This window comes from Dreissena polymorpha, chromosome 10 (assembly GCF_020536995.1).
Source record: "Dreissena polymorpha isolate Duluth1 chromosome 10, UMN_Dpol_1.0, whole genome shotgun sequence".
NCBI lineage: Eukaryota > Metazoa > Mollusca > Bivalvia > Myida > Dreissenidae > Dreissena > Dreissena polymorpha.
Window position 1 is genome coordinate 28,209,726 of NC_068364.1, and position 14,225 is coordinate 28,223,950.

At 38.0% G+C, this 14,225-nt stretch overlaps 1 protein-coding gene across 4 annotated transcripts in view; it reads left to right on the forward strand.

Annotated features, from left to right (window-relative positions):
- The window catches only part of LOC127847285 (inversin-like), a 178,446-nt gene that overhangs the window by 112,203 nt on the left and 52,018 nt on the right, over positions 1 to 14,225 (forward strand). For all 4 annotated transcript variants that reach the window (XM_052379099.1, XM_052379097.1, XM_052379096.1 and 1 more), the window contains 5 exons: positions 407 to 503; positions 9,620 to 9,726; positions 10,254 to 10,339; positions 11,073 to 11,196; positions 13,281 to 13,427. In XM_052379099.1, the coding sequence (XP_052235059.1) occupies positions 407 to 503; positions 9,620 to 9,726; positions 10,254 to 10,339; positions 11,073 to 11,196; positions 13,281 to 13,427 (561 nt within the window). The remainder of the gene's footprint in view (positions 1 to 406; positions 504 to 9,619; positions 9,727 to 10,253; positions 10,340 to 11,072; positions 11,197 to 13,280; positions 13,428 to 14,225) is intronic.

The window sequence follows — 14,225 nt, forward strand, 5'->3', positions numbered from 1 at the left end:
TTCAGAGTAGGCCCCTTAAAATGCCTTATGATATAAGCTAGATTATTTGGTATGTGTAATGTTTGTTAAAAGTACTGCGTCAACCGAAATATCAAGGACATGTCGGGATGCTAGGCTGCTTAACTACTTTCTGAGTTTAAGTATTTTGTGTGGCATGTTAAAAGTATGGTGGATTTCTAATTTTGTGAAAAAAGAAGAGGAATTTGCATTGATCATTTTCCTGTCAACCCACGAATATTATGATTATACAGTACTTGGTGCATTTTTTATCAGCTATAAATTTGCCAAGGATAATCAAATCTATGTGTGTTTTATTTTAAAATTAACCATTAATTTTATTAATGAATCGATAACCTTTTAAACAACTCGGCCTAGGACCTACAATTTACTGATGTTTTCTCTACAGGCGAACTCCAATACAGTGTGCGGCCTATGGGGGTTACGTCAACTGTATGTCTGTACTCCTTGAGCACAAGGCAGACCCTAACGCCAATGACTGTGAGGTAAGCTAGTGAGAAAAGTGGTCGTTAGGTTAAATTTTGTTTATTGTCCCCTACCGGTTTCACCGGAGGGGACCTTAGGTTTGCGCTTTGTCTGTCAGTCAGTCAGTCACACTTTTCTGGATCCTGCGATAACTTTTAAAGTTCGTATGTTTTTTTTCATGAAACTTGGAACATGGATAGAGGGCAATATGGGCATTATGCATGTCATTTCATTTTGTTCCTACATCAAAAATTCTGGTTGCTATGGCAACAAATATAAACAAAATCTGACAATGGTTGAATTCTGGACAATGGTGGAGCAGGTAGGGGACAATATTGCTTGATTGCATCACAGGCCTGAGGCTTATTGAAACGCTCTTGAGTCCGTTTCCTGGGTAAAACTAGCACTTGGTTTCTTTGATGGGATCTATAGAACGCTCCCGCTGTGGGGATCAAACCCTTGACCACCCAGTTGCTAGGCTGACACCATATCCACTACACCACAAAGACCGTCAGGAACGTGCTTTTTATGTAACAGGCTTAAATTTGTGTACTTAGAATCATGGTTTTTAATGTAACAGCCTTACTGTGAACCATGGTTTTGAATGTCACAGGCTTACTGTGAACCATGGTTTTGAATGTCACAGGCTTACTGCGATCCATGGTATTAATGCCACAGGCTTACTGTGAATCATGGTTTTGAATGCCACAGGCTTAGAAGTAACTGTGAATTGTGGTTTTGAATGTAAGAGTCTTACTGTGAACTGTGGTTTTGCATGTTACAGGCTTGCTGTGAGCTGTGGTTTTGATTGTCACAGGCTTACTGTGAACCATGATTGTGAATGACACAGGCTTGCTGTGAACCATGATTTTGAATGTCACAGTCTTACTGTGAACCATGGCTTTAAATGTCGCAGGCTTACTGTGTTCCATGGTTTTGAAGGTCACAGGCTTACTGTGAAGCATGGTTTTGAAGATCGCAGGCTTACTGTGAACCATGGTTTTGAAGGTAATAGGCTAACTGAGAACCATGGTTTTGAATGGTACAGGCTTACTGTGAACCATGGTTTTTAATGTTACAGGCTTACTGTCAATCATGGTTTTAAATGTCACAGGTTTATGTGAACCATGGCTATAAACATCACAGGCTTACTGTGAACCATGGTTTTTAATGTCTTAGGCTTAATGTGAACCATGGTTTTGAATGTCACAGGCTTACTGTGAACCATGTTTTTAATGCCACAGGCGTACTGTGAATCATGGTTTTGAATGCCACAGGCTTACTGTGAATCAGGGTTTTGAATTTCACAGGCTTACTGTGAACTATGGTTTTGATTGTCACAGGCTTACTGTGAATCATGGATTGGAATGTCACAGGCTTACTGTAAACTGGTTTTGAATGCCAACAGGATTACTGTGAATTGTGGTTTTGAATGTAAGAGTCTTACTGTGAACTGTGGTTTTGCATTTTACAGGCTTGCTGTGAACTGTGGTTTTGAATGTCACAGGCATACTGTGAACCATGATTGTGAATGACACAGGCTTGCTGTGAACCATGATTTTGAATGTCACAGTCTTACTGTGAACCATGGCTTTAAATGGTGCAGGCTTACTGTGTTCCATGGTTTTGAAGGTCACAGGCTTACTGTGAACCATGGTTTTGAAGATTGCAGGCTTACTGTGAACCATGGTTTTGAAGGTCATAGGCTAACTGTGAACCATGGTTTTGAATGGTACGGTCTTACTGTGAACCATGGTTTTTAATGTCACAGGCTTACTGTCAATCATGGTTTTAAATGTTACAGGCTTACTGTGAACCATGGTTTTTAATGTCACAGGCTTAATGTGAACCATGGTTTTGAATGTCACATGCTTACTTCTAACCATGTTTTTAAATGCCACAGGCTTACTGTGAATCATGGTTTTGAATGCCACAGGCTTACTGTGAATCAGGGTTTTAAATTTCACAGGCTTACTGTGAACTATGGTTTTGATTGTCACAGACTTACTGTGAACCATGGTTTTGATTGTCACAGGCTTACTGTGGATCATGGTTTTGAATGTCACAGGCTTACTGTGAATCATGGATTTGAATGTCACAGGCTTACTGTAAACTGGTTTGGAATGTCAACAGGCTTACTGTGAACTGTGGTTTTGAATGTAAGAGGCTTACTGTGAATCGTGGTTTTGAATGTTACAGGCTTGCTGTGAACTGTGGTTTTGAATGTCACAGGCTTACTGTGAACCATGATTTTGAATGACACAGGCTTGTTGTGAACCATGGTTTGAAGGTCATAGGCTTACTGTTAGCCATGGTTTTGAATTTCCCAGTCTTACTGTGATCCATGGCTTTAAATGTCACAGGCTTACTGTGTTCCATGGTTTTGAAGGTCACAGGCTTACTGTGAACCATGGTTTTGAAGGTTGCAGGCTTACTGTGAACCATGGTTTTGAATGTCACAGGCTTATTGTGAACCATGGCTTTAAATGTCACAGGCTTACAGTGAACCATGGTTTTGAATGTCACAGGCTTATTGTGAACCATGGCTTTAAATGTCACAGGCTTACTTTCAACCATGGTTTTGAATGTCGCAGACTTACTGTGAACCATGGTTTTGAATGTCAAAGGCTTACTGTGAACCATGGTTTTAAATGTCACAGGCTAACTGTGAACCATGGCTTTAAATGTCACAGGCTTAGTGTGAACCATGGTTTTGAATGTCACAGGTTTACTGTGAAACATGGCTTTAAATGTCACAGGCTTACTGTCAATCATGGTTTTGAATGTCACAGGTTTATGTGAACCATGACTTTGAATGTCAAAGGCTTACTGTGAACCATGGTTTTGAATGTCGCAGACTTACTGTGAACCATGGTTTTGAATGTCAAAGGCTTACTGTGAACCATGGTTTTAAATGTCACAGGCCAACAGTCATGCTCTGGGTGTTATTGGCTTAAGAGTGTGATGTTTTTCATTTTGAGTGTCACAGGCTTGTAGCTGAAGTTTTATATTCATTTTGTGAATTTATCACACACGGAAAATATTAATTTTCTAGCATGATCTCACATGGTTCGGTTTGAAAACTGGTGATCAAAATAAGGAAGATAGGATGACAACATCTACATTTGCTTCTGATTTTTTAGCTCATCTATTTTTTGAAAAAAAAAATTATGAGCTATTGTCATCACGTCGGCGTCGGCGTTGGCGTCGGCGTCCGGTTAAGTTTTGCGTTTAGGTCCACTTTTCTCAAAAAGTATCAATGCTATTGCATTCAAACTTGGTACACTTACTTACTATCATGAGGGGACTGGGCAGGCAAAGTTAGATAACTCTGGCGTGCATTTTGACAGAATTATGTGCCCTTTTTATACTTAGAAAATTGAAAATTTTGGTTAAGTTTTGTGTTATAGTCCACTTTTCTCAGTGAGTATCAATGCTATTATATTCAAACTTGTTACAGAAAATTGAAAATTTTGGTTAAGTTTTGTGTTTAGGTCCATTTTATTCCTTAAGCATCAAAGCTATTGCTTTCATACTTGCAACACTTACTAACTATCATAAGGGGACTGTGCAGGCAAAGTAATGTAACTCTGACTGGCATTTTGACAGAATTATGTGCCCTTTTTATACTTAGAAAATTGAAAATTTGATTAAGTTTTGTGTTTAGGTCCACTTTATTCCTACAGTATCAAAGCTATTGCTTTCATACTTGCAACACTTATTAACTATCATAAGGGGACCGTGCAGGCAAAGTTATGTAACTCTGACTGGCATTTGGACGGAATTATGGGCCCTTTATACTTAGAAAATTGAAAATTTGGTTAAGATTTATGTTTTGGTCCACTTTACCCCTAAAGTATCATAGATATTGCTTTCATACTTGGAACACTTAAAAACTATCATAAGGGTTCAGTAAAAGGACAAGTTGCATAACTCTGGTTGTCATTGTTACGGAATTATGGCCCTTTTTTGACTTAGTAACTTTGAATATATGGTTAAATTTTGTGTTTCGATCCACTTTACTTCTTAAGTATCAAGGCTATTGCTTTCAAACTTCAAATACTTTCATGCTATCATGAGGTTACTGTACCTGGCAAGTTGAATTTTACCTTGACCTTTGAATGACCTTGACTCTCAAGGTAAAATTATTAAATTTTGCTAAAATTGCCATAACTTCTTTATTTATGATTAGATTTGATTGATACTTTGACGAAACTACTCTTACCTGACATACCACAATAGACTCCACCCAAATCGTCCCCCGTGCCCTCCCCCCCCTCCCCCCACCTCCCCCCTCCCCCCCCCTATTTTTTTTTTTTTTTTTTTTTTTTTTTAAGATCATCTCACAAATGACCACCACACCCTCACACTATACCCCCACCCCACCCCCCCCACCCCACCCCCCCCCCAATTTTTTTTTTTTTTTTTTTTTAAGGTCATCTCACAAATTACCACCACACCCTCACACTATACCCCACCCCCCCCCCCCCCCAATTTTTTTTTTTTAAACGGTTATGTTTGAAATACCGTCCAACCATCGCACCCAAAAAATCCCCCCCCCCCCCCCCCATCGCCTCCCCCCCCCCCCCCCCCCCCCCCGACCCCGATTTTTTTTTTTTTTTTTGTTTTTCGCTTTTTTGGAAAATAATGTAATAAATGTCCACAACCGCACACTATACACCCCTCTTCACTCCACCCCTCCCTCCTTTGTTATTGAAAATGAGAGTCCCTTCACCTTTAAAAAGAAAATATATGAGCGGTCTGCACCCGCAAGGCGGTGCTCTTGTTATCTAAATTGCTTTGAGGATATAAGTCTAATTTTCTGTATTTCAACAACCACAAACTATTTTTGGTCATATTTATGCATATTTTAAATTGTTCTCCAAATGTTTACTCTTACTTGTACTTGTTTTCAAGGCAAGTTACCAATTGTGCATACAATACAAAACAATCCATACAATTAACCACTAAAGATAAAACAAACATGATTTAAGCCGAATGCACCTTCTTGAAATGTTAATGAAATGCATTATGGGTTTAAGCAAGAAATGTTAATGCAATGGCATTAGGGGTTTAAGCCAGAAATGCTAATGCAATTCATTAAGGGTTTAAGCCAGAAATGTTAATGCAATGGCATTAGGGGTTTAAGCGAGAAATGCTAATGCAATGCATTAAGGGTTTAAGCCAGAAATGTTAATGGAATGCATTTAGGGTTCAAGCCAGAACTGTTAATGCAATGGCATTAGGGGTTTAAGCGAGAAATGCTAATGCAATGTATTAAGGGTTTAAGCCAGAAATGTTAATGCAATTTATTAGGGGCTTAAGCAAGAAATATTAATGCAATTCATTTGGAGTTTAAGCCAGAAATGTTAATGCAATGCATAAGGGTTAAGCCAGAAAAGTTAATGCAATGAATTAGGGGTTTAAGCCAAAAATGTTAATGCAATGTATAAGGGGTTAAGCCAGTTTAATGGAATGCCAGTATATTCTGGGAATACTTGGCTTTATGCATATGCATAAAGTGCAGACCTGTTTACTTCTACGGATTCACCGTAGTTACTACGGATTATTTGGCTAAACTACGCACTACGGATTTGTACTGAAAAACTACGGATCCATCGATCAAAATGGTCAAATTTAAGTTTTTAATCGTACTTTCGCTTATTTTCGGTCTTTGCGGGTAATTTATCAATCATAATCATTTTGGCGCTTGCGTAGTAAGAAACGTTAAAATTCAAGCCTCCCGGGGAACGAGTGCTGATCGAGCTTGTCGTGTCGTCAGCGAACAACAACTGACTTGTGTATTGGTTCGCAAATTTAGCCGAATATATACGATTTTACGTTGCTATCCAGTATACACATCTCTCTCTCTATAACGGAGAATACCGACGATAGTCGATGTATCGGGATTGAGCACGCCTGTTTTTACACACGTCCAAGATGGCGGCAAGCAGACGAGAAATTGCGATTAACGGCGAAAATAATAAATACCATTCAAATTAACAACGGATATCATATGGTCATTAGGGAATAATGTAATGCGTGCGTCAATTCACGAAAAATACTACGTTTGAGATAAAAAATAAATATTTATCAGAAATATACACCGTGAATGTGCGTCACGGAAACAAGTGTTGGAAAATTGTAGTTCAGTCTACTCACAAAGTAAAAGCATTTGATTTGATTTATATGTTAGTGGATCTGTGTATACTCAGATTCATATGCATATTCTGCTTTATTATGTTTGTTACGCTTTACAGTTTTATGAAATAGCATTGAACTGAGGTTGTCTTCAAGTGCAAGATATTGAAAGGTAAACAAATAAAATATATTATTTTAACTCCATTTAATACATTATTAACACAACAAGAACACTAAAGGGTGTTTGTCATTATTTGTTTATGTTTCCCCCTTATTATATTTAATTTTAAAAATACTGAATTAAATTAATAGCTACTCTTAAAGAGCTTATGATCAAATGGTTTATTTCAGAATCTATAGATTATTGTAAGTTTAATATGCATGTGGATGGATATTAATAAAATATTGTCTTCATTGTAAGAAGACATTAAAGCAGCATTTTATAATATAAAAATGCTGTCAAACATGCACTCAAAAACAATTTTAATTCTGTTACTTATAATCATATTTATAATGCTTAATGTTTCCCAATTTCATGGTTTATCGCGCTATTTTTTCCAATTTCATGGTTTATCGCGCCATTTTTCCCAATCCAAATGGCAAAGGCTGTAACAAATAAAAGCAAATAAAATCACTTAACAGATTTAATTATAAGCAAGTAAATTCATCTAATGCTTTATGTACCGTTAAACTGATATGTGACCAAGTCATGGTGTTTTAATGCTCATAATGATTGAAAAGGTTAAAACTACTGACAACAGCCCCAAACTACTGAGAGATGCCCTCCATACTACTGAGAAGCAATCGGTAGGGTAAACAGGTCTGAAAGTGCCATCCCAGCTTAGCCTGTGCAGTCTGCACAGGCTAATCAGGGACAACTCTTTCTGCTTTTATAGAATTTTGGTTTTAAGGAAGTCTATTTTAAAAGAAAAATCCAGTCTATGTGGACTGCACAGGCTAATCTGGGAGGACATCTTAAAGGGGCCGTCCAACAGATTTTGGCATGTATTGAAGCTTGTCATTAAATGCTTTAAATGCTTTTTATTGATAAATTTAAACATTTGAACTATAAATCTCCAGTAAAAAAACAAGAATACAATTTAAAAAAAAAGGAAAAAAGTAACCCTCAACAGGGTTCGAACCACTTACCCCTGGAGTCCTGGAGTAAAAAGCCTCCGCCTAGACCACTCGACCATCCACGCTCACATTTAAAGCGGATGTATTGTTTAGCTATTTAAGCAATCCTCGTAGTTTCCCAAAATATCGAATCACGTCGATACGAAGCTTTATCTGTTGGAGGGCCCCTTAAAGCACTTGCATTCAGTCCCATTTTCCCAGAGCGAGGCTCATATATAGTCTGTCATACTACGATATCAAATACTTGACCTTATTATTTGTATGTAATGACTGCCCTGTACTGGGCCTGCAGTAAAGCTCATCTAGTTCTGGGAAAACTTTGAATGTTTGTGCGTAAACAGGGGTTTTTTTTAGAGAAAGGGGAAGACGCTGGACGCTGGTTGAAAGGGGAAAAAAGAGTGCGAAAGAGACATATTAGGGGAAAAAATAAAAACTGTTCATTTCAGTGCTTATGACTCATCAAAAGAGGCTTGTCTCTGTCCTTTTTGTTCTTAAACACATTTAACACGTATTAAAGTCAAAGTCCATAATTAGGTTGCAGGTGTAGATCTAATTATGGGAAATGTTTTCAACTATATTTCTGTACTGGGGCCGGGGGACGATGTCAATTTTGTGATTTCAATTTCATGATGAATGGGTTGACGATCTTGATCTGCTACAGTATTGGAAGGGAAAGGAGCGGCAGCTGCCGATTGTCTACTTTCACTTTCACAATGTTTGATGTTGATAACCTCAGAATCCTGCTGGGTTATAACGGTTTTCGATGATTCTTTCTTAAAAAATGCCTCGATGCGTTCAGTATCTTCTGAGTCCGAATGTTTTATTTTGTTTGTGTAAGAACGCCAATTGTGAGACATTTTTTTCTGTTTTCACGTTTATATCTTGGCTTGCACATAGCCCGGATGAAAATTCGACTGGTTTCCGTTAATTTATTGACGAAACACCCTTCTCGCGCAAGACAGGAATCCAGTAAAATAGTCACATGATTATTACGATTAGTTGCCCAGTTTACATGACGTAAATTAAGAGCTATATTTAGAATAACTGGGATTCCCAGATTTTTTGTGTTGGTCTGGAGAGAGAGAGAAAGATCGTTGTACATGGTGCAAATTTGATAATTGTTGAATGCCCAAAGGAAAAATAAACATTTCTTTGAGAGAAAATATTATATTTTGGTGAAAAATGATATTTTTGGTGGGGAAATTGTATTTTGAGGGGAAAAATTCTGGTAGGGGAAGACGCCGAATATCGGCGTCACTTTCTTAGTAAAAAAAACCCTGGCGTAAAGTATCATCACAGACACCTTCCCTTTATTTGGAACTTTTTATAAACTACGGAACCAGTTTTTATGCCCCCGGATCAAAAGATCGGGGTTATATTGTTTTTGGCCTGTATGTCTGTCTGTCATTTCATTCATTGTGTGTGTCCCAAAACATTAACCCTTTGCATGCTGGGAAATTTGTCGTCTGCTAAAATGTCGTCTGCTGAATTTCTAAAATTAGCATTTTCTTCGCTTTTTTTCAAAGAATATTATCAGAATAGCAAACAGTTTGGATCCTGATGAGACGCCACGTTCTGTGGCGTCTCATCTGGATCCAAACTGTTTGCAAAGGCCTTCAAAATTCGGTTCCCGCACTGAAAGGGTTAACCTTGGTTAATGTTTTGCAATAACTTTTGCATTATTGAAGATAGCAACTTGATATTTGGTATGCATGAGTATCTCATGGAGCTGCACATTTTGAGTGGTGAAAGGTCAAGGTCATCCTTCAAGGTCAAAGCTCAAATATATGGCTTCAAAGCGGTGCAGGGGGCATTGTGTGTCTGACAAACACATCTCTTGTTGAACATATATTTGCAGGGGATGACTGCTCTCCATTGGGCATGCAGTAAAGGTCATCTGGACGCTGTGAAACTGCTCATTGAGTACAGAACATTTCCCAACCACATGGAGTTCACAGAAGATAGGTACAAACATGAAGAAGATGAACATAATTAAGTCAACGTTCTGACTCAACTTTTTCTCAATATTTAAGATTAGTTAGACCATCATTCTCAATTTTAACCCTTAGTTTGGGGAGGAATATGTACATACTCTTATAACGAAGATTTGATATTGTTCATGAGCTGCAGGACATACTAAATACACAGTGGACACAGAAATGGTATCTCCTGAGTAGAGCATGATAACCAGTAATATATTTGATATATTAAACAGTACATATAAATTATTAAATATCTAATACATGACTGTTTCATGGTTGCTGCCACCAATATCAAGGACCACAATGGAAATAAGTGAAAATCATTTTTCTGTTTTTTGTGTTATCCTTGGTATTGTGTGTGCATTCCATTGTTTACTATGTATATTGGTGTGATAACATATTTGTTGTTGTCTGCATTATGTAGTAGCTATGTTATGTTCATATTTTACCAAATAAAATCAATCAATCAATCAACTGGCCCATATTCATATTTGTTTCCTCTCATTTCAGGTACACTCCACTGGACTACGCACTGATGGGGGAACATCATGAGGTGGCTCAGTTTCTTCTTGAGCAGGGAGCTCTTTCCATCACAGGTAAATAGGGGCCATAATAAGGGTCCATCACAGGTAAATATGGGTGTAAAAAGCAGTCCTTCACAGGTAAATAGTGTTGGAAAAAGGGGGTCCATCACTAGTAAATAGAGTGGAAAAATGGGGTCCAAAAAGTGGTTCCATCACTGGTAAATAGGGTGGAAAAAGGGGTCCAAAAAGGGGTCCATCACAGATAAATAGGGTTAGAAAAGGGGTTAAAAAAGAGGGTCCATCACAGGTAAATAGGGGTGGAAAGGGGGTCAAAAAAGGGGTTCATCACAGGTAATTAGGGTTGGAAAATGGGGCCCTTCACAGGCAAATATGATTGAAAAAAGGGAGTCCATCACAGGTAAATAGGGGTAGAAAATGGGGTCCATCACAGGTAAAGGGTTGAAAAAGGGGTCCAAAAATGGTTCCATATTAGGTAAATATGGGTAAATAAGGGTCCAAAAAGGGGTCAATCACAGGTAAATAGGGGTTCAGTAGGTACCTCTCTCCATCACAGGTACCCAGGAGTTGTATTGCCAAATGATATATTGAAATTTTATTTCAAAGCGGCGCAATAGGGGGCATTGTGTTTCTGACAAACACATCTCTTGTTAGTAACAAAATCTGATTTCCATCTGTCCATCTAATCTAATCAGGGACGATACTTGACGCACATGCATGAAGCCAAGTTTTCCCAGACCGAGGCTCATATCCTTGTGTTAGTTGGTTGTTTTTCTCTTTTCTTCAGGAATTCAGGACATTGCAGCCTTGAAAATCCAGTCAGCATTTAGGGGATACCGCGTACGGAAAACGTTCAAGGAAAACAAACGGCTCCTTATGAAGCATGAGCAGTTGAAAAAAGAAGCTGCAAGGTAAACGTACAATGTCTTATAAGGACCTGGGCCAATAATTTTATAGCCCTTTACCAGAGCTCCAGATAAGGATTTGTGAAATTAGTAACGGTACTGCCACTGACAGAAAGAAAAGGAGTAACGCTGAAAATTAATATGTACCTGTACTACTATATCCTAAAATACAGGTAGTACTGTACTACCCGTGTTCTTGTATATTGAAGGGTGCATAACTGACTTTACAGAAACATTTGCAGCAATTATAATAAATATATTTAGCTTCTTAAACAGTTACTTTATTAGGTTTTCCATTCTGCAATATGATACAAATAAAACTACACATTAAAACGCATGACTAAATACTATTTCTTCATTTTTCTTGACAATAAAACACAATCCAACTAGTAAGCTAAGTAAATGAAAACTAATGTCACTGTCTCATTTCAAAAGAATCATTGCTTTAGCAGTTAACAGTCAAAGTTGCAAAGTAGCCACCGATGCAATCAAATTGTTTACTATCGGTGCGACAATGTCTTTTTCTGGGTTTACAGATTGAATATCAGGATAGTTGGACGACCGTATGTAGCCATTATATGACAACAAAGTGTGTGTTGTTTTGAAACCGAAAGTTAGCCGGCCTTTCCTTGCGCGCAGACATATTGTTTTTGACGGGTTTATGAGTTACTGGAAATCACGCGACATAATAGACAATAATATCGGAACCCAGTCTATATTTTTTCGGTAATTTAAATTAACAAAAAGTGCCGTTAGGTTAGAGACCAACAAATCACGCCGCGCTGACGCAGACGTATCGGTACGGCCAGATATTTTTCGTAAATGCGTAAAAGGGATATTAAAGTCGTAATTGTACATCCAGTTTATAAGAATAAATGCGTAAACCTTCATGAAAAAGCCGTATTTACGGCTGTACGGCCCTTATCTGGAGCTCTGCCTTTACGGAAGTCTTACCTTTTTTATAAGTTGTCCATTAGGGAAACTTGCAGATCAAATTTCTCTGATGAGGAAAACGTTTAAGTCCATAAGGGAAACGTTAAAATGAGTTGGTGAATAATGGCACAGAGCCCATACTCTTAAAGCTTCTTAAGGAAAACTTAATTTCTTGCGTCTATATACGAACATTTACGAGTGAACGTGAGATTGGGTTTGGGCAGTTCATGATAGCTACTTTGTGCTTCTGATGCTGCCAGAAGACAATCTCACGTTTGCTCGTAAATTTTCAGATATCGTCGCGGGAAATTCAAATGGAATATATTGTCAAAAAAATACAAAAAAATACGAGCATTTTGTATCTCATTAAATCTAAGTTGCCATAGCTCATCTACAGTTTAAATTTTGGCTATTGATATAAGGAACACTGACTTTTTATGAAATATTTTACGAAATATTTGTTGATTTTGAGTATTTATGGGGCTTTAAATATCTTCCTGTTCATGCTGATGTATTTTTGCATTAAAATGTTCCAGAATAATAAAATATTTTGGGGATACTTGTTCTAAAGTACATAATATTTGCATGCATACTTTTCCTTTCGGAAGTACGCCACTGAGCAATTCAGAAAGAGAGAAGACACCAAACCCAACATGAGATTGAGGAGCGTTTACATAGTGTCTCACTAGTCGGTAGCTTGTTCAGGAAAACAAGGCTTAATGCATGTTCCTAAAGTGTCGTCCCAGACTAGCCAGCACAGGCTCATCATGACAGACTTCTTCTGATTTAGGAATTTTGGGCTAAGAAAATACTTCCTTTAAACCTTTACCCTAGATACATATTGTCACGCATTTGAAGTCCCTTCGAAAGTTATATGTAATTGAAGACCTTTCTTACTAGATTCAAGTTTTGAAGGCTTCATTTCCAACCCTAAGATATGGATGAGCAGCAAACAGCATAAAACCTGAACAGATTGCGAGTTACTCGCAGGCTGTTCTGGTTTAATACTGTTTGCACATAGCAATTTTCTCTTTGCTTCTGAGTGGGTAAGAGTTAAATGAAAAATACCATAAAAGCCAGAGTGTAAATTAAGCCCAGTTTTTCCAGAATGCTGTTTATATTGGTATGCATACTTTTCATTAGTATTTTTCACACAGGAAGCGAGCCACAGAGGAATTCAGGAAGAGAGAGGACACCAAACACCGCCGTGAGGTCGAGGAGCGTTTACGCAGGGTGTCTCTAGTCAGCAGCTCGAAACCTAAATCATCGGAAGAGAAACCGCCGCGCAGAGAGTCGGTCAGGAAGTAGGTCAACAGTCGCGCACAGAAAAAAACGTCGTAGAAAAAACCTTGTCCTGTTAAAAAACAGCCAACAGGTTCGGATTTTTTTTATCAGGCATAATTACAAATGAGCCTGTCTCTGGGAATATTTGGACTTGATGCATGTGGCTTTAGTATGGTCCCAGACTTGATGCATGTGGCTTTAGTATGGTCCCAGACTTGATGCATGTGGCTTTAGTATGGTCCCAGACTTGATGCATGTGGCTTTAGTATGGTCCCATATTAGCCCGTGCAATCTGCGTAGTCTAATTAGGGAGGAACGCTGTATGCTTTTATGGAAATTTTAGTTGAATTTTTTTCTTCTAAACGAAAATCCACTTTAGGAGGAAAGTGTTGTCTCAGAATAGCCTGCGCAGGCTAATCTGGGACGATGCTTTGTGCACATGCATTAAGGACATTTTTCCTAAAGACCGCCTCATATCAATATCCACCCATGTATCCTTCTATCTGGTAACATGTATACCATCTCTAATTTCCATTTACCAATATACAGTGTCCTTTACTTCACAATGTTCTCCTGTCTTCGAGAATTAAGGCATGTTGCACGCTTTCCATGCTTTGATTTTTATCTTTAAAATACTGTTAAAGGGAAAGCATTTTGGGGGCAAAATATTAAATGTATTAGCATGTAAAAGAAATCTGTTGAAAATTTAAGCATTTGAAAATAAAAGTGGAAAGCAAAGTGAATAAATAGTGAAAATAGCATGACCAGTGAAACATCAAATAAATATTTTTATGTCCCCCACTATAGTAGTGGGGGAC